Source organism: Ictidomys tridecemlineatus, chromosome 4, assembly GCF_052094955.1.
Source record: "Ictidomys tridecemlineatus isolate mIctTri1 chromosome 4, mIctTri1.hap1, whole genome shotgun sequence".
Classification (NCBI taxonomy): Eukaryota; Metazoa; Chordata; class Mammalia; order Rodentia; family Sciuridae; genus Ictidomys; species Ictidomys tridecemlineatus.
In genome coordinates this window covers 159,200,105-159,227,145 of record NC_135480.1, presented here as the reverse complement: position 1 = coordinate 159,227,145, position 27,041 = coordinate 159,200,105, and the positions used below count along the sequence as shown (strand labels likewise).

Genomic DNA, 27,041 nt, shown 5'->3' with positions numbered 1-27,041 from the left:
AGGAATAAATCCAGAGTACAGGAGGTAAAATGTGACAAGGTTGCAATTTGAAATGAATTGGCCACTAGTAATATTACTAGTAACATTACTCTTAAGAGTAGTTAATTGTGTAGATATTTAGAGAAATGTATTCCACACAGAAGATACATCAAAATAAAATCATTGATGTGGAAGTTTCTGCTTGCAAAATATAACAAGAAGTATAGTGTGGGTAGAACACACTAAACATGGATTAAAGACAAGGTTGAAAGTGGGGAAACCGGAAACTTTCTGAAGTAAGCCAGGCAGATGAAAATGCAGCTATAGAAATAATAAGAAGTGGATGAATTCTGGATTTTTAGAAAAAGAATTAATGTGAGGAATGAAAGAAAGACAGGAATCTGGGATGATTTTAAGATTTTGATCAGAGTAACTGTAGGATAGAATTAGCATTAGTTAGGAAGAGAGAGATAGCATCTGAAATAGGTTAGGTGTGGTGGAGCTCAGGCATGCAGATTAAGGCTATTAGACACCCAAGTATGTTGTTAAGCTGTTAAATTTACAAGTCTAAAATTCAGAAATGAGATCTAATCTAGACACATACATTTTGAGGAAACTAGCATAAAAATGAAAATTAAATATATAAGGATAGTATGAATAGAGACTATGAGATCACAAAGGAGTACAGAAAAAAACAAAGAATATATTCAAGGACTGAAGTCCTTGAAAACAGATGAGAGGCAGGAATGAATGAATGAAACAGTGGTTAAACCTCAAGGAGAAGAACATAAAGAGTATGGTATAGAGAAGAATAAGAGGAAGTAGAAATTAACTGTGTAAAATGCTCCTGATACTTCAAGTAAGTAAAGGACTGAGAATGGAACTCTGGATTTGGCAATGTGGTGGTGATCTTATAAAGAATCATTTTAGTTTGGCTAAGGCTTTATCAATTTTTCTTTCTTTTGGTTAGTTTAGCTAATGGGTTATCGATTTTGTTAATCCTTTCAAAAAATCAACTCTTTGTTTAGATGATCTTTTTTTTTATTCTCAATTTCATTAATTTCTGATCTTAATTAGTTCTTGTTTTCTACTGATTTGGTGTTGGTTTATTCTTCTCTAGGGTCTTGAGATGTTTAGATTATTTATTTAGGATCTTTCTATTTTTTAGTGTATGAGCTCAATGATATGAACATTCTTCTTATAACTGCCTTCATGTTCTCCCAGATATTTTGATATGTTGTATCACTATTCTCATTTACTTCTAAGAATTTTTTTAATTTATGGCCTGATTTCTTCTGCTATCCATTAATCATTCAAAAGTGTATTATTCAATCTCCAGGTATTAGAGTGGTTTCTGTTTTTTATATTACCACTGATTTCTAACTTGATTTCTAATTTCTAATTTCATTTCATTATTATGATATGATTAGAAGGCAAGGTATTATCTCTCTCTCTCTCTCTCTCTCTCTCTCTCTCTCTCTCTCTCTCTCTCTCTCTCTCTCTCTTTGTATTTGCTAAGATTTGCTTTGTGACCTAAAATAAGACAAAGATGCCATTTCTACTACTTTTATTCACATAGTACTGGAACCCCTAGCCAGAACAACCAGGCAAGAAAAAGAAAGACCATTCATTCAAATGAAAAAGAGGAAGTCAATTGTACTATTTGCAGATGACATGATTTTATACATAGAAAACCCCAAACACTCTACCCAAGAAACTAGGAGAACTAATAAAAAATTCCAGTAAAGTTGCAGGATATAAAATCAATATACAAATATCAGTAGGGTTGTTCCATGCTAGTAGTGAATTACCTGAAATAAAATCAAGAGAACAATCACATATATAATAGCTACAAATAAAATAAAACACCTAGGCATAAATTTAACTAGAGATGAAAAATCTCTACAATGAAAATTATAAAACACTCATGAAAAAAGTAGAAAAAGACTCACTAAAATGAAAAGACATCCTGTGTCCATGGATTGAAAGAATTACTATTTTTAAATGTCCATACCACCCAAAGCAATCCATAGATTTGATTCAATTTCTATCAAGAAACTAAATGATATTCTTAACAAAACTAGGGGGGGAGCTAAAATTTATATGAAATATACCCCCCACACACACACACAGATCAGAATAGCTAACGCCCTCTTAAGGGTGAAGCAGGAAGCATCAGGTCATTAAAGTATCTGACTTTAAATCCTTAAATATACTACAAAGCTATATTAATCAAAACATCAACTTATTTTCAACAAAAGAGCTCAGAACATGCTTTTTTAATAAAGAATGCAGGAAAAATTGGCTATCCACATGCAATTATAAAAATTAACCCAAAGTGGCTTAGTTATTGAAATATAAGACCTAATCTATGAAACTACTAGAAGAAAACAGGGAAAGTACTTCAGAACATTGTAATGGAAAATGATTTGTGAGGAAGCATACTAAAAGCACACGAAAAGAAGCAAAAATAGAAAAAAAAGAATTATATCAAACTAAAAAGCTTTTGCTGAGCAAAGGAAAAGAACATCAGAGTAATGGGACAATTACAGAATGGGGATAAGAAGGGAGGGAAGGAAAGGAAAAGAACTCTTGCAATAGAAAACTAATGGCTCCATTAACTCCATGCTATAATTGTACCATGCCAGTACCATGGATAGAATTAAAATCAGCTTGAGAAATAAAATTGTTATGGTCTAAACAGGTTTACTAAGAGATGTTCATAAAACATTCATTTGATGAATCTATTAATATCACTAAAACATAGGACTAAAAAGAACTGTACTGATAATTGTAGGCAGACAATTTTTGCCATGTAAGAAAATATATTTTGTTGAAGGAGTTTAAGCATCTTTGTCTATCATTGGGAATAAGAGAATGAATGAAATGAATGCATGAATAAAAATACAGACATACACTGAGAAGTTTTCTGAGCATGGGAGGGGAGTTGGGGATTATAAAAAAAATATTCATTGTAATGTTAATAACAAACAAATCAAATTTATTATGGTTTGGATTTTAGATATGACCCTAAAGCTCTGTGTTAATGCAGAGATGAAATAACTGGACTCTGAAAGCTGTAACCTAATTAGTCCATCCTAATTTGAATGGACAGACTATAGGCAGATGGAGCATGTCTAAAAGAGGCAAGTCACTGGGGGCATGAACTGGAAAGCTGCATCTTCCCTGTGGTCTCTTCCAACATCTCACTACTCCTGGCCAGCCACGAATGGAGCACCCAGCATATACCAAGACCTTTCACTATGATGTACTGCCTCAACTTGGGCCTAGAGCAAAGGATAATTCCAATTCCAACTGTGGACTGAACTTCTGATACTGTCAGGCAAACAAACTTTCCCTCTTCTCATGTTGTTTGTTCATGTATTTTTGTCAGTGATGCAAAACTGACTTAAACAGACTTTGGTACTGAGAAGTGAGGTCACTGAGGGGACTAACCTGACTATACGGTTCAGAAGCCTTTGGAAATGGTTTGTGGGAAGAATTTAGAAAAGTTTAGAAATGCAGTGTAGAAAAGTTCAGAATGTTGTAAGCAGAGCTTAATGGGTGATTCTTGTGGGAGCTCAGAAGATCAGAATGCCAAAAAGAATGCTGTCTGTGTTCATAAGGTTTCATAGGGAATTAAGGACTCTTGGGAACTGGACTAGGCCACTCACATTATATTTTAGCAAAGAACTTGTCTGAATTTTGCCCCTGTCCTGAGACTTTGTGTGAGACTGAATTTCAAAAGTAATGGATTAATTAATCTGGCAGATAAAATTTCAAGGAAGGATAGCAGTCAGTAGTATGGATATTGCTAGCACCTTTTAGCCAGGTTGACTGTGAAAATAAGGAGCAGAAAACAAAACTAACGGATTTTAAAACTTGCAGTTTGTCCATAGAAGTATTTATAAAACTGGGACCAACAAAAGTATGCTTGTTGAAAAGAATACAGCTCCTTAGGAGATGCTAAGTACTTTGCAGAGACAAACGCTTCCTGAAATTTCAGGAATTTGCAAGACCACATCCATTGCTCATGGATGCAGAAAAGAAAATTTCTTTGAGAAGGCATCCTACTTACTTAGGGGGGCCTAGGAAGATGTTTCACCATGCAATGGGCCCAGGTATTGTAGGAACTTGACACAGATTTCGGCATCAATCATACGGTGCTGATTCTGTAGGAATGCAGGATTCTTGTGTTAAGGGGTCATGGAGGCTTTCACTGAGATTTCACAGGAAGGTTTAGAAGGCCAGGTAAAGTGTAATAGGGTTATAATCCCTGCAGGCTGGCATTTGAGAGAGTGATGTGTGAAGATGTGAAGGTAAGGTCAAAGCCCAAATAGATATCCCAGAAATTAAGATATGCCTGTAATGTCGACTGTCTATCAATTAAATCTGCTGGCTGTGAGGATAATCAGGCTAGATGAGAGCCTAGGTGCACTGCAACCAGCAAGGTCAAAGGGGTGGGACTACCTAAGCCCTTTGGAGAGCATATCTCACAGCCATGTGTCCTAGATGATGTATGTGAAGTTATGGGACCTTTGTCTAACTGGGTTTTGATTACATTTGGTCCTATCCCTTCTTTCTATTTCTATGCCTCTATTCCTCTCTTTTGGAATGGGAATGTTTATCCTGTGCTCCTGTATGTTGGATATCTGTAACTTGCTGTTGAATTTCACAAGGGCCACAGCCAAAAGTTTGCCTTGAATTTCACTGGAGACTTTGGACTTGGACTTTTGGGCAACACTGGAACTGTTAAGACTATGGGACTCTTGGAGGTGGACTAACACATTTTGTAAGATGGACATGAGCTTTTATGGGCCAGGGATGGAATATTATGGCTTGGATATGAAGAGTCCCCCCAAAGTTCCTGTGTTAATGCAAGAATGTTTGGGAGTGAAATGATTGGATTGAGAAAGCTGTAACCTAATCGTTCCATACTAGTTTGAATGAAAAAACAGAACATGGTTGGATATGGTGGGTTACTGGGTAGAGCGTATGTATCTAGGAAGGCGGCATCGTCCTTATGGTCCCTTCATGCTTCTCATTTCTTTCTGGCTTTCCCTGAATATTGCTTCCTGCTTCCACAGAGACATTCTACCATGATGCTTGGGCCCAGAGTTATGAAGTCAACCCACCATGGACAGAACCTTCAATACCATGAGCCAAAATAAACTTTGTCTCCTCCAAGTTTCTATATTATGCTTGTTTTATATATGAAAAGACTGAGTCATGGTCAGGTCAAATAATGTGACTATAGTTACAAAGTGAGGATATTAGAGCCAAGGTTTGAACAGTGTAGCTAAAGGTTCTATGTACCTAATTGCTATAATTATTGTAAATAAGTAGAGATAGTTGAGAAAAAAAGTATTTTTTTTCTTTACCTGTCTAATATTCTCAGAGAATCTGTTTGATGTAAGTTTTACATGACATAGGACACTTTATAAAGAAATATGAGCTAACTGTAAAAAATCGGGGAACATTTTTGCAAGGCCTCTTCATTCAGATTCCTCTTCTTTGGAGATAAGGATGGTCATTTCTACCAGGGATATAAAGGGTATCTCTAATATAAGGATCTTATGGCTTGTTTCAGGGAAGAAAAATGGAGAGTTCTTCCAGCACCTGACATTTCTTAAATTCCTTCAGCTATATTTTTGAGTAGGGTGTCCTGAACTCCACCAACAGGAGACATCTATTTTTAAAAGCTGATAATGGAAGAAAGATAAAAAAGACTTTAAGGCTGAAAACTCTGAAAGAATCTAAATGGCATGAGCTATTTCTTAAACAAGAAATAAGAAAGAATGTTAAAGATTATTAGTGTATTTTAAAATAATTTTGAATGAAAATAAAATACATTGGCAGGAAAAGACAGAAAGTTAGGGTAAAGAAAGAGAATCACAAATGTTTGTGATATGTTTGGGAAAGTAACAAGGCAAGTAAGTAAAGAATTTAGTAAGAGAAAATTTATGTAGACATTTTAGTTGTAGGGATGAAAAAATAATTGTTTTCCTTCTACGCTTCTAAGTTCTCTACTGGAGCCACCATAACAAAAGACATATTAATAAGAGAAAAACAAACAGTTTCATCAATGTGTATCACACATGTAACACAGAAATACCACAGTCACATTGTGTATCACACCTGCAACATGGAAATAGCATGGGAGTATCAAGGTGTGAGTAGCTCCAAGAGGTATCTTAGAATTCCATCTTATCATTGTATCTTCAACAAACAATAAAGTTTTAGAGTAGTGACTTGACAAAAGAAAAGAAACAAAGTCCCAAGAGGTAGCAAAACTGTGGGCAGGTAAGTATGTAAGAAATTAATGGTCAATATGTGCCAGTTGGTAAAGTTTGGTATGTAGATTTTCTGAAGCCATTCTCAGGCTGATTAGGATTAAAAGTCTCTCCAATGATTAATTTTTGTCCATCCTGGTAGAGAGGGAAGGTGGAATACCTACATAAATTTATGTCCTACTTAAAGACAGGTGAGGGCTGAGAGCTTTTCTGTTACCTTCTCTGTTATTCTTTGTTGAAGAACAATAGAGAACTATAGAATGTACTTATATATACAGATACATAAATATATATATATTTATGTATTAAATGTATACTATATATGTATATATGTGTATACATACACACACATAAAATTTGTATAATAAATATGATTAACTTCCATTTTTCTCAGTAACCAAACAATATTTTGGTCTACAAAAAATTAAAATAAATAAAATCTTCTGAAATCCCTGGAGTTCCACTGTAGGCTTTCTAATTGTCTGAGAATTCTTTGCAGCTGAATGATTCCTGAGAGTGTTCTGTCAGGCGGGAAATGTAACACTTAATCTAAATTCCAATATTTTAACAAATATACTGTGCTGCATCTCTAAAAATATATGATTTTATAAACATGTACTAATATGATGAAATTATAACTGAGTATATTTTTCATATACTATTAACACAAGCATGTTCACACATAAGTAAACTGCATTTTTATGTTATGAATGGTATAGCAGTACTACATGGCTAAAGTACAACTTACAGCTAAAAGTATAATTTCCTTGAAGATACAAATAAATGATTAGTGGGTTTTAAGTTAGGTAGGATTTTATCTCCAATAGCTTTTGATAACATGGAAGAACATGAAAAGAGATATTAAGAAAATGGGAATATAGATTTGATCCTTGGCTTTAACTTCGTAAATTTGTTTTTTTGAGTGTTTTATCCTAACTAAAGACAAAGAGTTTGACTTTATGAACATTTAAAACAGGGGTTCCCAAACTAATCTTCACATTGGAATCAGATAGGACATTTCAAAATATGCCGAGGCCCACATCCCAGCCCCAAAGTCATAATTAGTCTGAAGTGTAGAATGAACTTTGAAATTTTATGAGACCTCCAGGTGATTATAATATAAAACAATTTTGGGGCTCAGAAAATAATATCCCAAAGTATGGAAATTTGGCATCCTAAATACTAAAGGACATAGAAGACTGAGAAGCAGACTCAGAACAAAGTCTTTCTGAACTTCTCCTACCCTCATATCTCTGACTCTTCATTCTCCCAATAAGTCACAGACCAGAATTATTTTTCCCTGAGGCAGTTGACAGAAACTAGAAACCCTTTTCCCCAAAACAGACCATAAAGCTTAAAACATATTACTTTAACCTTCTCCACTTTAATAACTAAAGGTGGAGAAGCTAACTGCAAAGAAATTCTCTCACTTATCTTGTGTGTAATAGATCATAAGACCCTCATTCCAAAAAGGGTCCTACCTTACACCAAGGAAGAAAGAATGCCAAGAAAAGAGGCTAAGAAGAATATGAATACACACATCTTGCCTTGTAACTCCCCTTTGGTTTATTATATTAGACTATAACCTTCAGTCTAATCACATCTCTATGTAACTATTTACTCTTCATCTAATCTAAGCATAAAAATGGAGTTTTACATGAGTCTTCGAGTCTTCAGTCTGAAGGCTACCTTATCATGTAAAACTGATTAAATAAACTATTATGTTTTCCTCTTTTTTTATATGTCTTTTATCATAGTAATGTCAGCCCTAACCCTTATTATGGATTAGGTATGGTATCATACCATTTTGCCTTTATACTAGTTTGGAAATATGTTTCAAAAATTTTTCAGTTGTCTATGATTAAGAAAACTATCCACAGTCTTTTCAAATCTAAACCAGAACCACTGCTGTAAATTTAAAAACAAAACAAAAACTATGAAAAATAAAGGGAAATATATGCCACTATGAAACAGGCATTTTTAAACTATGGCAAATTTGATAATTTGTTAGCAATTCTGGCAAAAGTGAACTTCCCTATTACCTAGGTATGAAAAAGAGGTATTGTCTCATTGATCTGCCTTTGTGCTTCAAGTGTATATAAAAGTATAGCCACAGATAAGAGAAAGAAATAATATAGATTTTTAGTATTTTCCTATTGCAATTTACTAAGGGTTAAAAAATTTAAGGAGTAGGAATTTTTATAACTTTTAAGAAATAATTTTTAACGACCATTCAATTAAAGTTAGTACAATGACTTTGCATAATACATACATAAAATAATTAGTGAAGATGGTTCTTAATTTAAAGGATGTTAAACAGCTTGTAGACATCTGGTAACAAGCTGAAATGGGTCATTCAAAATTTATCTAACTAAATTAGGGGGGGGGGAATGTTTCTCCTCCCAGGTTGGCATGTCACAAGATAACTAAACTGACTTAGTAGGCTTGCCTGGGAATCCTTAGCTGTCAGTGGTGAATATGCAAAGGGCCAGCAAATTAAATCAACCTGCCAAACTGTCAATTTCAAGCCTCATGACTGCATGAAAATAGCATCACTGGAAGAAATCAAGCATTGCCTTCTTTTGGGTTTCCTGGCACCTATTCAAATACTCATGCAGTTGTGGCTAATTTTGCATGCAAATTTCAGTCAATAAGCTCAGAACAAGACCTCCCAAGATATTTCAAAGGATCTGACAGTATTTTTTCTGAATACCAAATCGACAGTAGTTGAAATTCAATCTCCATTTGCCAGTGCTTTACATATGCACGGTGTCCCCACCACAGAGCTAAGTTAATGAGAGCCTTACCTGCTTTCACTCACATCCTCCCAGCCGTCCTTGCTGAGGTTCTCAAAAACGTTACTCATAACCTTGATGGAGTGATTGAGAACAGTGTGGTGACGACCCACAGAGCACTTTTTCTTGGCAGCTTTAAATTTAACCTTGGTCGTGGTTGTCTTACAATCATACTGTCCAGATCTCCCTTCTGTGGTGGCAATCTCTAATCCAGCTTTGTCTGCTGAATGGTGCAATTTCATCAGCCCTTCATTTTCTTTTCTCAATGCATTAGCTTCTGCCACTTGTTTCCTTAGGGAAGCGACTTCTCTCTGTAGCTCACTGATTTTTCCTTGAAGTTCAGTTTTGTCTTTTTCAACATCTTCACTTTTCTTTCGTAGCTCTTCTAGCTCTTTTTCTCTAGTCTCCGCATCTTCTTGATGCTGTTTTAAGTGAGATTTCAGGAAATAATTTTCTTTCATTAATTTTTTATTCCCTTCTTTTAATTTTCTTGATCTTTTCTCAAAAGATTTTAGCCGATTTTCCAACTCAATGACCTAAACAAAAGAGTTTAATTTACCTTTTTAAATAAAAAAACATAATTACTGTATTTTTATTCTCATTTCTAACTAATGAAAGAAAAATTACATTGAGCACAAGGATAAAATAAATCTAAGGTACTTAATTTCTAAATAATTCTAAGATGGTATAGATGAATACATTCAAAAATGCAATAATACATCTGTTGAATATAGGACAGATGGTAAAAGAAGTTAACATTCTATACAAAGTGACACAGAACTAAGTATGCTAATAAACTGCAGAGTTTTCTAAGACCATAAACGCTTTGAGTATATATTTCACTCATTATGAAAAAAATATTTTCAGAGTAAAACAATTTATACAGAGTATTAAAACAGATATATGAAGAAACTCTATTAGTAAACAACATTTATCATATGAAAAAGTGATGACTAAATACAAAGCAGCCTATCACAGCTGCTATTTTTCCAAATCAGAAAAAATGTAATTATAGTAGTCATGTGGCCCTACTGTGGCCCGTGATACAAAAAAAAATCACCAAAAAAGTCTAAAAGTTAAAATTATAGTGATTTCAAAGCTGCATGTCAATTAGTTTTCCCATTTATTTCAATAAATATGGTTCATGTTTTAAGACACGGCAATGGTAAATACACTTCCTGACCTTAAAGAATTTCAAAAACTACAATTTGCATACCTAAACCTAATAAAGGATATGATCTAAATGCCAAAACTCTGAGCATCAAGGAAAAATAATTAATCTTGATTTAAGAGTATATAAATTTCATGGAGAAGTTGACTTAGATTAAGATCTTGAAAAATAAATAACAAGCCCTACTACCATATTGCATTGCAAAATCACTGAACATTTTATGTCAAATTAAAAAAAAATAGTGGGGTATGACCATTATGTGAAGCTTTTAAAAAAATGGTACATCAAAATCATTTATTTCTAAATGATTATACATAAATGCAGTGGTGATTATGTGGGAAAACTTACCTATAAAGTATATTTTACTATTTGTAAAACAGTTTCATAAACATGATCTCTCCTCATCATCTTAAACACATGAGGTAAATAGAGCCATTGATTATCTTTCCAGAGTAGAAAACAGACAGCAAAGAGAGAATCTGAAAACTTTAATTACATATACAGATAAACATTTTCTACTTTGAACTGGAACTCACATTCAGGATTTTGTGCCCCCTTCCACTATCCTATAAGCCATCTAAGAAGAGTTACTTAAATATATATGGAAAAGGAAAAAACAATTAAGCCAGGAAAGAACTGAAGACAAGCAAGAAATCTAATGATTAAAAAACTACACATCCTCATATGTATTTTTTAAAAATCTGTGGAGATAATATTTTCCCTCTCTACACTGTGTGTGTGTGTGTGTGTGTGTGTGTGTGTGTGTGTGTGTGTGTCTGGGAGAAGCATTTTTGATAACTTTGATAGTTTGAATACTTGATCCCTCCAGAACTATGTTAAAACCTAATTTGGAATAAGGGCAGGGCCCTCATGAGTGGGATTAGTGTCCTTATAAGAGACCCTAGAGGGCTAACTTGCTTCTTCTATCATGTTAGGAAATAGCTAGAAAGCACCAACAGAAAGAATACACGGAATCTGTGGACACCTTAATCTTGGACTTCCAAGACTCCAGAACTGTGTGAATAAATTTCCATTGTTTTTAAATTACTCAGTTTATTGGTATTTAGTTATAGCAGCTTGAAGGGACTATGACAACAATAAATGATGTGAATTAACAATATTCCAGAAACATACAAGATAGTCAGGTGTGTTGGGACATGCCTGTAATCCCAGTTACTTGGGAGGTTAAAACAGAAGGATTGCAAGCTCAAGGCCATCCTTGACAATTTAGTGCAAACCTGTCTCAAAATAAAAATAAAAAATGTTTAAAAAGGACCAGGGGGGCTGGGGATGTGGCTCAAGCAGTAGCTCGCTTGCCTGGCGTGGGTGCGACCCGGGTTCGATCCTCAGCACCACATACAAAGAAAGATGTTGTGTCTGCCGAAAACTAAAAAATGTAAATAAAATATTTTTTAAAAAGGACCTTCAAAAAAAAAAAAGGACTAGGAATGTAGCCCTGTGGTAGAGCATACCTAAGTCCACCCCCGAATAAAAAGGAATATATAAGATAAAACTTGTACATATTCTTAACATTTCCCAGTTTAGTGAACTCTATAATGATGAATATAGAAAATTGTCTTCCAAACACAAATTTCAGGTCATCTTTGATTTATCCATCCTGTTATTTCCCCCTATTTTTATTGTGAGTTCAACTAGCTTCAAATAATTTGAACAGTCATTTATTGACTAGCTATCCTACTCTGGAGCATGGGGTATTTACCAACATAATAAGAAGAATCTCATCTAATTTTAATCCCTTCATTCCACAGTATGATACGGCCCTTATTAGACCTTTTCTTGACTGAGAGTAGAGGTTATACCAGACTATTACATATCTTTGTGTATTTCTACGAGAGAGATTATGTTGTGCCTTCTCAATGCAATTACTCTATTGGAGAGCAGATTAGTGTGACAAAAAAAAATAGTGTTCAAGAAAATATAAACTCTGGCTGATCCTTGTAACTTTTTCCAAATCACTCTATATTCAATTTTTATTCCCACTTTAATAAAATATGCTACAGACAAACAAGAATATTACCTTTATAGTCTCTCTAACTTCCTTTAGTAGGGCTTTAAAGACTACCCCAAACAATATACTTCCATAAGTACATTTTAAAATATTTTAGCATGTCCATGGTAGGGTATGTAGAATGAATTCTATTTTTAAAAACCACTATTTTGTACAAACAATCAGCTGCACTTAACACTGACTTTGGAAATGTTAGTATGAAAGTATAAATAAGAATCAGTGTGAATTAGAAGGAACAGAATTTTGAGTGAGGTCTGTATCTCATTTCCAGCTCTGGATGACTTAGCTGGTAGGATAATTAACCCATTTTACCTTTAGTTTTCTCATCTGAAAGATAGGACTAGTAATGTCTACTACGCAGGCTTATTATGAGTATAAAACAAGATCATAACAAATTCTGGAAAACAACAAGTTCTAAACAATTATCATCATTATTGTTTCTATTATTATTATCTTAACAGCTGCCTATTAAAATTTATTGAGCTAAAATATAATTACTTATTCTAAGTATGTTGATTAGCCATTAAATAAACTTTACAGTTTTGATTAAAGTAAAACATAAACAAATATAGTAAGTAAATACCTTAAATTTGAGATTTCAATTCTAGAAATTAGAGGATTTTTATTTTCCTTTTGATTAACATCTATTTAAGTTTGGGTACAATTCAGGAAAATTTTACATATGTTAGGCTCAGTACACAATACCCCAAAGAATGGTACTTTGGCAAGCTGAGTACTTTGAACTAAAGGGCATTGGAAGGGCCTCGGAAGAAAGGTCTCTCTGACCTCCTGCCCTTATGTTTCCCTACCGCATGATAACCAAAATTTCATTGAAACTCCAACTCCTCTCTCCCTGAAAATTTCATAATACAAAGAAAGGTCACTCTCTACCTACTCTTTTCACCTGCCCCATGCCTGGTGGGTGGGGGGGCTGAGAATATTACACAGAGAGGCCATAAAGAATCTGAGCAACCAGGCTTTTCTGGGTTCTCCCCCTTAGTCTGTTATTGGGTCATATACTTCTTCCCAATTCTTTTCAACACAGCTTTCCATGATTCATAGAATCTAAGCATAAAAATGGATAGTTTTGGGGATGGAGCTCAGTGGTACAACGCTTGCCTATCATGTGAGAGGCCCTGCATTCAACTTCAGTACTGTCCTCCCAGAAAAAAAAAAAAAAAAAAAGATAGTTTTCCCTGGCTCTTTAGGTCTTCATTTCTTAATCCTTGCACATCACCTAAAACTTTGATTAAATAAATTTATGCTTTTCCCTTAACCTAACCTTTGTTGTACAAGTGTTGCATCTCTCTGCCCTTACACATACTAACTAAAAAGGTCTGTGGTTTATAGTCTGTTAACAACCAAATGTGAATCTAGTTTAGTCATAAGAACTGTTCAAAATTATTTGACTTTAAGTTTAAAGTAGAGGACAGATAACAAAGACACTACTTCTAAAGATTTTGAAGAGAGAAAATCCATGGTATCTATTAAGGTATTATTCAAAGCACGTCTCAAGAACTGTTAAAATTACTTTAAGAATGAAAATCTGAGGAATTGTGAAAGGCATTTGGATTATGTTTTAAATCAGTTCAAGCCCCTACTTTATCTCAGTACTGAACATCTAAAATAATAAGTATTCAAGAGTTAATTCTTTTCATAACTGAAATAAAACACCTGTCATTGTAAAGTGTGTACATTAGTTTTATAAGTCTGCTATAACAAAGTACCATAGAGTGAGCAGCTTAAACAGAAATTTATTTTGTCTTAGTTCTGAAGTTTAAAAAACAGAGAACAAGGAATCAGCAAGGCTAATTTCTTCTGAGGTTCTGCTCATTTCACTGTAAGTAGCAATCTTCCCTGTGTCACATGGTTTTCACTCTGGTTTTTGTCCTAATTCCTTTTTTATAAGGATACTAGTATACTGAATTAAGGACCTAAGCTAATAACCTTATTATAACTTAGTTAATTTGTTAAAGACTCTATCCAATTCTGATATAAGAGATTAGAACTTTGACATGTAAATTTCCAGAGGACATATTTCAGTCAATAACATTATGACATGCTAATACTTTATGTATATATGAGACTATATGACCAATATGATTCTGTAACATGTACACTCAGAAAAATGAGAAATTATACCCCATCTATGTATGATATATCAAAGTGCATTCTACTGTTATGTATAACTAATTAAAATTATAAAAAAATTAAAAATTATTAAAAAATAAAATATGCTTATCTACTTCATTTCTAATATATACAAATATTGTTTGCATCTTGCTACTGTCTTTTAAATCAATTTTGAATAAGTTTCATATATATCCTTTTAAAATAAAGATATTCAACCAGGAGGAATTAAAGCACAACCAATACAACTACATTAGGTTAATAAAGTGGCAAATTAGTATCTTAATTTGACACACACTCCAATGAAAATAATTTCTCTTGATTTTCTAGGTCTTAGAGTAGATTCTGGATCTACAACTCAAGTCATTTATGGTAGTTAGAATGAAATAATAGATTACTATTGGATTTTTATTCTAGAGCAATAAACAGTAACATTACATATTCATAGAAACAAAAATTATACAAAACCTGGCAAACAAAAATATTGTTTTGAAACAAGCATAAACTATATGAAATCTTGGCTTAGTAGTACAGATAATTTTTCAGTTATTCCTTTTACTTTAAGATAAATGAACATGAACATTTCTTGTTTTCAGTTACTATGTTTGTTGTAGGGGATAGAGCAAGCAGGGCATGGAAGATAGCAGGAATCAGTTTTATTTGGCTGCAGCCAGGTTTGGGTACAGCTTTCAGTGTAATCAATTAATCCCCTGAATCTCAAGTTCAAGCAGTTTCAGAACTTTATACCCGGCATGTAAGAGGAGGGGGTCAGAAGTTCACAATCTGCAGAAGTTCACACATAGCAGCTTTTTCTTTCACTGTTTTGGGCAAGTAACCCTTCAAGGACAATGCCAGAGGAAGGGGAGAACTTCTTCTCCCCTTCCCCTGCCCAGCTGTTACCATGGAGCCCAATTGGTAACTTCTCTTAGAAACTTAGACATCTCAGTAAAGTTCCAGCTCAAGGCCAGAGGCCTTGTTAAAAGATTTGTCTTTTAAAAATCACATTTGCATTTGCAAACATACTTCTACAAACTACTATATTGGATAAATGTTTGTGAAAAACTAGTAAAGGTGCATTCAGCACCTGGAGTGCTAATTTCTTCTAGGCCAGTGGCCAAGTAAAATAGAGCAACAGGAAAATGGGAAGTTTATCTACATTGAACTCTTTTGTAGAGGCTCTTTTGCTAATAATCCTAAAATCAATTATGGTAAAGATTTCTAGAAAAGTTTAGTTAAGATTTTCTGTGGAGGAGGGAGTGCCACTACTTGTTAATCCGATATATGCCATTCAGAAACAATGAGATGACATCCTTTGTTATCTTACTATATACCAAGTGTTAAATGTACAGGGAATCACATCATCTGCTATAAATCACTAGATTTCCTACAAGTCAATTCACAGATACAACAAAAATAAGTACCTACATTTAAATTTTTATTTACATACATGTTCGTTTCCAGTGTAAGTATTAAAGATTTATAAAATATAAAATCAATCCAGTGTTGTCAAATGAGAGTCAATTACAAGACTAAATAATTTAAAGATCATTTTAATAATAATACTCAAAAATGTTAATACAATTGAGCCCATTTCATTGAATTTGATAATAATGTATTTAAAGAAAAAATATGACTAAGTATAACATTATAAAGCTAAATGTTAAGATTTATTTATTTGGGGGGAGGCATAGGGGATTAAACTCAGGGGCACTTGACCACTAAGCCACATCCCTAAACCTTTTTTTATATTTTATTTAGAGACAGGGTCTCACTGAATTCTTAGTGCCTTGCTTTTCTGAAACTGGCTTTTAACTTGCTGCAATCCTCCTGCCTCAGCCTTCTAAGTCACTGGGATTACAGGCATGCACTCCCAGCACCAAGCTAAATGTTAAGATTTTAAAACAGCATTTTACCATCAATGAAAGGCAAGCTGTATTTTGACTACAGGGTTGACAACAGTCTTACTAAATAAAAAGCTGTACTAAATCATATGGCAAATTGTTATATAAAATGGGATAAACTATGCATATTTTCAAGTACAAAATGGTAAATATACTGGAAGTGTAAGAGCTCTAATTATGCTCCATTTTTTGGTCCAAATATTGTAAATCTGTATGTTTGTTGTAAAGTAGCACAGAGTCTCATCATGACCCATTTTAAACTTAAACTGCTCAGTTACAACTAATAAGCACATATCATCTAAATTCTGTTAACTTCAACTGTTTTCAACACTCTCCATTTTATCTTTGAAAATATTTTAGTCTATGTCAATGGAAGCATAGTGTTTACACATTTATATCACTAACATTGATTTTTTTTTACCCCATTTTGGCAAGCCAATGATTTTGAATTATGAATTTAAATTAAGAATTCACACAAGGTTTAAGTTCATGAGCCCTCGTTTTAAAATATAATCTTTTATGTTAAAATTCAGATTTAACTTGCTCAGCTCAATATCTTAAAGATTAGACTACCTTCTGTAATGTCTGCTCCGATATTTCTTTCCCATTCTTCTCTGGAGTACTCTTCTTGACCCCATCATCTTCACGGTATCTAAAGACTTGTTCTGGACGAGAATAAATAATATATTATGGTGCTTGTACATTGCAGAAACCCTGTCCTATCATTTTAAGAAAAACTGTTCTATGATTTTTCAATTATGAATAATCGAATATATTTTTTGTTAAGTATTTGGCCAGTAACTAAATAGTGATCTTTTTCAAGATTTTCAGTCACACAATTATATGTCTTTGTAGTGTCACTTTTTTTTTTTCTGTAGTGTTAAGATTTTCAAAAGTACAATAGATCTGCAGGTTAACAATGCTATACTTTTATTCCCATTTTCATTCTTTTGTAGACTATTCCCCCTTTGCCTTAAAAGCAGAATTCATTGCCTTTTTATCTACACAGTCACTACTAGTTTTGTTCTCTGAATCTTGTTCCCTGCCAGGAGGATCAGAGTGATTGCTGAACAAAGCAAACAGTAACAGAATTAGGGTGGACTGAAACTGTAACACCCCTACTAAAACCTTTTGTTCAAGTGAAGGATCCATGAGCTTGGCAGGGTAAATCATAAAAATCACGTTTCCAGAAAAACTATGACTTCAAAATAAACAGAAACCTAAGTATATATATTAAGTTGCTTCTACAAGTCATTTCCATGCTGGTTATGCAACTAACTACCAAAAACCTTTTGAACTAAGCAAAAATATGCAAGTAACTAAACAACTTCAAAGGAAAAAAATGATAAATTTTCTGTTAATATTACTAAAAAATGAAATTTACTAAAACCTGTAACATTTTTCTTATCAGATAAAATGTAGTCACAAATTGAATATATTCCTAATGTATTATTCTTGAAATATAACACTTCTAAAAGAACAAAAAAGGGGCACAAAAGAATACACAAAAGCTGAAAGGATACATATCTGAGTTCGCCTGAGATGATTTTGCTTTAAAGTATGCTTGACTACTGTAGGTCAGTGTAAAACTTTGATTAATCAACAAAGGAAAAGAAAACAATATTATTCTCTGTAGAGTAGAAATCCTCTTGGTATAAACAGTGACTAACAAGTTTGTTAGAGTGAATTAGGCATTTCTTTTGTCTTTGAAACATGACATACCCAATTAAAACTTCTGTACTCATGAAATAAATAGAACACTATCCTAAGGATAATAAAAGCTAAAATAGGTAGAATTTGCTATCTGGGGAATAAGTACCTTTACCTTGATAATAATCTATCCATTCCCAAGTTTCTTTTACTAGTCCCTTAACAACATGGTACTGAATTCATTTAAAATATTCTTTAAAAAATAAATAAATAATATGCAAATACAACTCATCTGTTCTAGTCATTTAAATATGTTACAGTTCTGAGTGAAATATTTACTCTTAAAAATAAGTTCTATAGTCAAAGAGCACAGAGTGCTAACAATGGCTAAATAATGCTAATAAAAATAAATGCTAAAAATTGATTAAATAAAATTCTCTGATGCTTTTTTTTTGCCCCAGGTATATGTAAGACCCCCTGATAAACTGGATAAATGTATTCACCTGAGGTTTACTGTTGAAAAATTGTTTTGTTTTTGCCTTCAAAGGTTTTATAAAGAACATTCAAGCAGTTAGACCCAGGGCATAGAAAGAAACAAGGAACCAATTCTCTTGTCTTCATTGTCTTATCTTCAAAGATCTTGGAATTTGGGAAATGAACTAAGAGAACATAGCTAGAAACATATACTTTCTTTTTTTTTAAGACAATGGATGTTAGTATGATCTCACTTCACAGGAGGTTTATTTTTAAGATTTTAGTTGTAAATATTTAAATCTACTATAGAAATTCATTCTGATTTGTAATATTTCTTAGGTGTTTCTTCTCCTTCCATCTTTTTAACTTTTAATATGTATAGTTTAAACTTATTCTATTTTCTATATTCCTATTTTAATACTCTTGGCTTACTATAGGAGTCAAGAGGACTTCTTCCACTCCCTCTGAAGGTTTGAGTCTTTAATTCTGTTGACATAAACTGACAATAGATTCACAGGTCAAAAGGTACACCATTTTGCTAATGCACACATGGGTACAGGAACAAAATATGAACACAAAAAGAAAGGGTAGCTGGTTGAAGCTTCAATACTCTCTCACTAGGGGAGAAGAAAATGGAAGAAGATATTAAAAAAAAATTAAAGAGCTAAGTAAATGATTTTTTAGGAAAGGTAAATGGGCCTGAAGAATAGACAATAGACTTGGACAAAGTGAGGGGTTGAACTGCACTAACAACAATAATTGTCTTATCATGCAGATAAAAACTCTTTCACATGATAATCATCAGAGTAATAAATGATGTCTTTGGTACAAAACAGTGGACACTTTTTAATCTTCTTTTCTGTGAGTTAGTATTTGTGGTTAATGAGATTTAGAAAGGGAGTCCAAGACAAGTGCTTTTCTTTTGGAAAATTTCCCTTTAGTCCAATAGGGAACTTCAGAAAGAGCTTCTCCCTGAGCTAGGGAGACAGAAACAAGGAAAGTTAGAGAGACCTCGATTCTAAGACTGCTTCGAAGGCCTTCCAATTTTCCTTCATTCAAAGTGCTTGGCATGACAAAGCATCATACTTTGAGATATTATTTTCTAGGCCCCGTCACTACATTAAATAACTAAATTCCTCTGCAAATTTTAACTGCTTATTCTCCAGATTCTTTTAATTATATTAACACATTATTTTAACAATCTATTAGCATAATTTTTTCCTGATCTTGATATGATACTCCCTACACATACTTTCTTAAAAGTCTATTAGCGAGTATACCAATTTGTGAGATTAGAAAAGAAGAATAAGTATTAATTTGTGTATGATCAATTTCCCAAAGAATAATGCTATTTCATTTTTAAGAAAAGCAAAATAACAGTTTTAGTATAGAAGTACTTATAATACAATAAAACTATGTATTTGATTTTGCCTAGAGTTCCTGAAGCAGAGCTTCTAAAACCTTTAGAATTTCCTAATTGATCAAAGGAGCATCTTTTATTATTCATGAAAAGCTCCTTTCAACCATACCAGAATTCATGCTAATCAAACAATTCTTGGTGGATTCACATATAACTTCAGGATAGGGGGTGGTTGCCAGAGAAATTCATCATGTGATCAGAAAGCTGGAATTTTTAGACCCACTGTCAGATTTCTGTAGAGGGAAGAAGAAGGGCTGGAGATTGGATTTAATCATCAATGATCAATGATTTAACCAATCATGCCTAGGTAACAGAACCTCCATTAAAAGACCTAACAATGGGTTTCAACGTGTTCAATGGTTTGTAAACACATCTAGGTCTTGGGAGGGTGGCAAATCCATAAAAGGCATGAAAGAATTGTGTCCCTCCCTCCATACCTTGCACTAGACATCTCTTCTATTTGGCTATTTCTAAGTCAAATGCCACATAACAATCTGTTTAGTAGTAAATAAAGTCTTTTTCTGAGCCACTCTAATAAATTATCAAGTCTGCAGAAGTGTTATGGGAACCCCCAACATAAAGTTGGCTGGTCAGAAAAACACAAATGGAAATCTGGGATTTGCCAATGGGCATCTGAAGTAAGAGAAGTCTTTTGGAACTGAAACCTTAACCTGGAAGTCTGCACTGACTGAAAGTAGTGTTAGAATTGAAGGAAGGAGGAAACATCCCATTTAATTACTGTCAGAAGCTTGAAGAAAATCAGCTCAATCAGTACAATTTCAGAAAAATGAATTAGGAATAAACATGTAATAGTCAGTGACACCTGCCTTACAAAAAAACTTTTATGTTTTGTTAAATGCTGTCTTACATAAGATAGATTCACTGATCATAATTTGACCTATCTTCTCTGAAAAGTGACCATAAGTCAATAAAAAATAAAGTCCCATTTCTCTTGGAGGAAAGCAAGAAATCAATTGCTTTTGGTGGATAGGACAGAATCTTTAGTCATTTCATATGACTACTACTGTTAATATGTGGCATATCTTCCTTGAGATTCAACCTATGCCCTTTGACTTTATCTCAGAAGTCTTGGGAAGAATTTATTCAATCAGTTAAGTTAAAAGAGAAGTAGGTCATTTCTGTTACCAGTCACAACTATTCTGAAGAGGATGCTGCCAGAACAATCAAAGCATATTTTTCTATGAAGAAATGTGGGGAGATGGAGGAATGAGTAATTTTTGTTTGCTTGTTTATTATATTTTTGCATTTTCTTTATTGTAAACTATACCTAGTACATAGGTTTCTTGGCCTTAAAAAATGTCTTTAATCAGGGATCCGTGATCTCATTAATTCACAAGGTTGGGTTATAAATATTTGAGTATGCTATATTCAGTTCCTTTACCTTGTAATACCCTCCTCTTAATTTTATGCTATTTCTTAAACCCATAATTTGAAAATAATTTTTATATTTTAAACTATTTTTTTCTATTTTCAAGTGTTTGAGTACATTTTAATCCTTATTTTTACATTTAAATGAATTAGCTTTGGGAAGTTTAATATTTGAATTGGTGTTTATAATTTATATAACAAATTATTTGTGCTAATTTACTTTTGATGCAACTGATTTTAGCATTTCCCTATATTCCTGATATTAATTCTCTTATTTCTTTAAAAAAGTTTCTTCATCTTAAATTTACTACTTTCATAGTTTGTTTCATTTGTTATTTTATCTATATTTCTTTTTGTAAATTTGTTCTGTTTAGTTATATACATAACAGTAGAATGTGTGTTTACATATCATCCATACATGGAATATAATTTCCCATTCTTGTGGTTGTACCTGATATATAGTTACTCTGATTGTGTATTCATATATGAACATAGGAAATTTATGTCTCATTCATTCTATTGTCTTTCCCATTCCCACTCCTCTTCCTTTCCCTTAATTCCCCCATCCCAATCTGGTGAACCTACTTTATTTATATTCTTCATGCAACAAGTAGAAGGAAGCTTGATCTCAAGTGTAATATTAGCAATCCAAAACTTATATGTATAGATTATGTAAAATTATATTAATGTGATTAAAATTAATATTTATATATTTATATATGTAAAGTATATATTTTATATGCACAATGTACACAGAATATATTGAGGGCACAAAAAAAAGAGCAGAGAAAGGCTTCTGATTAGAAGGGATACTGTAGTCCAAATCTTTCTAGATGGAAGTGACAGGAAAAAAAGAGAATATCAAGTACAACTTCCCAGGACTATTAGATGATTAACACATTTTGGCTTTTATTTTGTCAATTTTTCATTCCATGATAGAAAATTACCATATGAAATATAAAATAACCATATGAAATATGAGACCAATGAAGTAGGCAAAGGTTAAATAGCAAGGGGATTAAGGAATTTGGGCTTTATTCTCAATAGGAAGTTACTAGATTAGGGAGTAATATAACATCAGGAGATCTATATCCAGGAAGAGTAGGGCTAGAGGAAATAGTCTTATATTCATCATGGAAATTATAAGTAGAGTGAGAAAATCTGAGTTTGACCATCCCTTTCTTCATAAAAAATAAAGTACATGGATTTATAACAATTATTTTCTTTAAATATTTAGGCACAAAGGTATATCCCAATAGATTAATTACTATGCATTCAATTATGGCCATGAAGAATTACTTAATATTAATTATTCTAAGAAGTAAATAATATTTTGACATTATTATTTCAAATGAAGTTTTAACTTTATTTGAAAAAAGCATGAAGGTACTTAAAAATGTTCCCTTGACTCATCTCTATGTCAAAATAAGGTACCCATTTCCCAAGGTCTGATTTTATTCAGTCATATTCTTTTGGGTATATATTCACCCACAATTTTTTTTCTTAATATTAAGGAAAGTTGAGATAGTTGCTAGAAATTACAAACTCAAATTTTCCTCTGCCCATCTATTATGAAATTTCTAGTGTTTCCATTTAAGTAATATTTATTAGGGAAAGTCTAAAATTTATAATTTATTTACTCCATTCTGGATTGAACCAGACCATCTATAAACCCATGTATTTGCAACATGAGTATTTTCTGGCATTGGTTTATACTTTTGAATCACAGGATGGTATATTATTATTCAGCAAATGCTTTATTAACTTCTCTGGATCTGAAATATAAATCCCTGCTCCACTGTAGTTAAGGTTGGCCATGTGATTTGGTTTGACACATGGAAAAGAAAATCTCTATTTTTGTCTTCATTTTTGAAAGATATCTTTGCTAAGTATGGAATTCTACATGGACAGGTTTCTTTCTTCTTTTTAGTATTTAAAATGTACTTTCCTACCTTATGGCTTCAATTGTTTCTAATAAGAATTCTGTCATTCTTTGATTCTATACTGTCTTAAAAGTTTTTTTTTTTCCTTTCTATGCTGGCGGAGAATGAACTCCATTGGACCTTCGAGTCTGGAGATTGTTTCCTCTAATCCTTTTGAATGATGTTTTTCCTTAAGCTTGGGTAGTTTCCCTACATCCATGTGCTAATTTAGTACCTAGTTAACAACTTGAGCGGGACCTTCTATATGTCTTCAAAGCAATGTCGAAGAGCAGATTCTCCAACATAGCATCCTCTCCAGCTTTCTTGATCACACTGGAACCTAGGATCTTTCTCTTTAATGTAGGAAGATTTCCAGATTTCACTTAGGTTCTTCATTTTTGTGCTGTGGCTTATAAATTCTCTAGGCAGCAAACTGGGGTAATTATAATTTTGTGTCCCCCTTCTCGGAGATGACATAGGTATATACCCAAGGTATAAAACCCATTTTTTGCATATATTGTTTAGTTTTTAATTATTCTATGGGAAGGGTAAATTTGGTCCCCCAGGCCTACTTTTATTGAACATGTTTTCCCTGGATAAATCCCAAGCCTAGGTGAATAGAAACTTCTTGTAGTAGATATATTTTATTCCTGCTACCTATTTGCCTCTGGCTATTTTTACAAGTTAAACATATCCTTTGAGCATGTCCTCTGAAATCAGTTCTACCTCCTCTATATCTCCCATCTGAATGCCTTATGCCCCCATCACACTAAATGTCTTCACTGAAAATTACAGTTCATTGAATAATAAATCGTTACTGTAATCCCACGATCTCTGCCAAGAATTTAGCTATGTAGTAGAGATCTGAGCTGCTACATGTTTGAGTAGCTAAGTCAACAAGCCAAAATCAAAGTTATATATTTGCCTTTAATTATTTACTGAGATATTATAAGGAAGAGGCTGAAAAGGGGGAAGTGCCTACTTTTGTATTCTATTTTTCTCTCATCAGCACTGACATGGGAGTTGTCTTAATATCAAGTGAGCTCCAAACAAAAGTTTCCTTCCACTAGTTTTGTGCACCTTGAGCCTAAGACAAGAGCCAGGAGGAAAAAAGCACAGAATCAGATTTTTTTTTAATATATATTTTTTAGTTGTAGTTGGTCACAATGCCTTTATTTTATTTATTTATTTTTTATGTGGTGCTGAGGATCAGACCCAGCGCACCACATGTGCTAGAGGAGTGCTCTACCACTGAGCCACAACCCCAGCTCCCACACTTGGTCTTTAAAATGAGGAAAAGTGTTTTCAAGTTTATTGCAAGTTCTCTACTTCCTAAGTAGATCTGTGCAGAGGAACCCTCAGCCAAAGGGCAACCAGTAAAGCAGCTTCCAAATGGAGGAAGGACATAGGCTAGGGACACAGATGTGTCTAAGAGTATGTTGGCCAGGGAGTCTTGGGCACTTGCTCAGTGACCAAGTAACTCCCTTTCGATACTGCAGAACAGTGGCTATATGCCAACTATGGTTATAGGAGGGCAGCTTTCCCCTATAAGGCACACCATTTAAAGTCTGTGTAATTACCTATGGTCAGGCCTGAAAAAGTGCATATCCAAGTTAGCCAGAAGCTAGACAGACTCCTCCATCTTTCTTACAACTCCAAGAATATTCATAAACATCACTTATGGTGTTCATTACTGAAAAACTGAGGGCCTGTGTTTCAATTAAACAATACAAGAAATAAGCGAATGGGAAATGGGAAAACTCATTCATAAAATAAGCATCTATTTATTGCATTTGGGTTTGTGAGTTGGTTGAAACAGTTATTCCTGTTTCGTGTCATCTAGTCCAGCTCCGTTTTAGTCTAGTCTGTTAAAGTTAAGTTCATTTCTCCACATTTCTGATTCTTGACCACAAAGGTGCAAGTGTATGTGTGTGTGTGTGTGTGTGTGTGTGTGTGTGTGTGTATGTATATATACATACACACACAGAGCCTTTGAGGCTTGGTTTTGGTACTGACATAATGTAACTTCCACCCACACAACTTTCGCTAAAGTAAGTCACCTTGCAAATTAGCAAAGACTCTTAGCAATTTAGCAAGACCCTGTCTCAAAATTTTAAGAACAAGTAAGTAAGAAGGACCAGCAATATGGTAAAATATAAAGTACCCCTGGATTCAGTTCCCAGTACCAAAATAAATAAGGAAATAATAAAGGTGACAATATTTATGATACAACCTCAGTACCTCCTTAACACATGTCCATAACAATGTTCTCTTTTAAAAAATAAATGACGTCGAGAAAGTTCTGGAGGGAAAAGATATTGTCCAATAAAATTATACCAAATTTATCCCTTAAAAATAAAGATAGTTGTAATATGTTCTCAAAAACATAGGCTCTAAGAAATACAGCAGTTGTGATTAGTTCTTGAAGGAAAGAATACAGTCAATTATATCTGGTTAACCAAGAAAAAAAATACATATACATATGTGTGTGTGTGTAAATAATTAATTAAGCTAGGTGTGGAGGCACGTGCCTGTAATCCCAGTGGCTCAGGAAGCAGAGACAAGAGGATCATGAGTTCAAAGCCAACTTCAGCAATGGTGAGGGAGTAAGCAATTAAGGGAGACCCTGTGAGAAATGTTTTTGTAAAAATACTGGCGTTTATCTTGCATAGCAATATTTTAATTTAAATGGCCCTTGTAGACAGCAGGTATGCCCTGTTCTGAGTTATTCCATGATGTACAAAATAGCAGTTTTCAGGCTGTGCCTAAATCTGAGTCACTCCATTTCATACAGCAATAGTTTGTCATCAGCTAGTTCATTTTGAGTTTAAGTGCTGAGGTAGAATGATTCTACACCTTGTTTATACAAGTAAACAACTACCATCTGCCTAGCAAAACCATAAGGCACAAATTGATAAATAAATTAATTGTGTTAATAAAGATGACTATTTGTGAATTTACTGAATTACTCACAAGCTCTGCATGAATGTATCAAAATAATAGTGGAAAAAATCAGGTCTATGAGCTAATCAAACCAGACCATCAAATAAAGCAACCCCTTCACTCAAGGCCCATAAAAGGAGAAGTACCCTGAGACTGGACACAGCAGCACACTGACCCTGTTACCTGGTATTTTCAAGAGCCTTTCCTAGGAAAATTTCCACAATGATGAACCTTGGAATCTTTCTCCTTGGGCTTTAGCAGAGTACAGCTTCTCCTGCCCTTGATGACCACTTGTAGTCCACTTCAAAGTGACACCTCAAGCTGGTACTCTGAAGCTGTCATCCATGTGGACCTTGGAACTTAGAATAAGTTCCTGAACTTTGATAGCTCTGCACCCTGAACAAGTTCTTTGGCTGGTTCTTAATTTTATGAACCACCTATAATAACAGCATTCATATATCTGCTTTCTGCTTTTGCTCTCAGTTCAGCCTCCTAAAGCCCTGTGGCTGCCTTAACCCTTTCTCAGTCTTTCTATACATATATGTATGTATATGTTTATGTATATGTGTGTGTGCATATATTTTTGTATGGATGAGTATATGTGTGTATATTTGTCCAAAGTATAATCTGAGTGTTGCAGACATTGGAAATTAAGACTGGAATTAAAGAACCAGTAATTGTCTGGTTTATGACTACCAGGTAACCCACAAGTATTCAGTCAACTACCATCAATAAATGTAGTGTGTAGTATGTGAATTTATTGCTATTAAATAAATTCTGACCCTGTGGAATGTAATAAACATGGTTGGTCTCTGTTAATGACACCGTGTTTATAATACTCCTAAAACTGAAATACTTTATAAAATATATGGTAGTTGTATCTTCTATATTTTTTTAACTTTTCTTGCTCAACAGAGAGGGAGTTATACTATCTCTTGAATCAAT

At 33.6% G+C, this 27,041-nt stretch overlaps 1 protein-coding gene across 5 annotated transcripts in view; it reads right to left on the bottom strand.

The window, feature by feature from the left end:
* The window catches only part of Cntln (centlein), a 313,688-nt gene that overhangs the window by 91,421 nt on the left and 195,226 nt on the right, over positions 1–27,041 (bottom strand). For all 5 annotated transcript variants that reach the window (XR_005733953.2, XM_078047677.1, XM_005340132.5 and 2 more), the window contains exons 14-15: positions 16,872–16,963; positions 9,080–9,603 (exon numbers count right to left, since the gene is read on the bottom strand). Coding sequence is in view for 4 of the 5 variants with exons in the window: in XM_078047677.1 (XP_077903803.1) it covers positions 9,080–9,603; positions 16,872–16,963 (616 nt within the window). In the remaining variant the exon portion in view is untranslated. The remainder of the gene's footprint in view (positions 1–9,079; positions 9,604–16,871; positions 16,964–27,041) is intronic.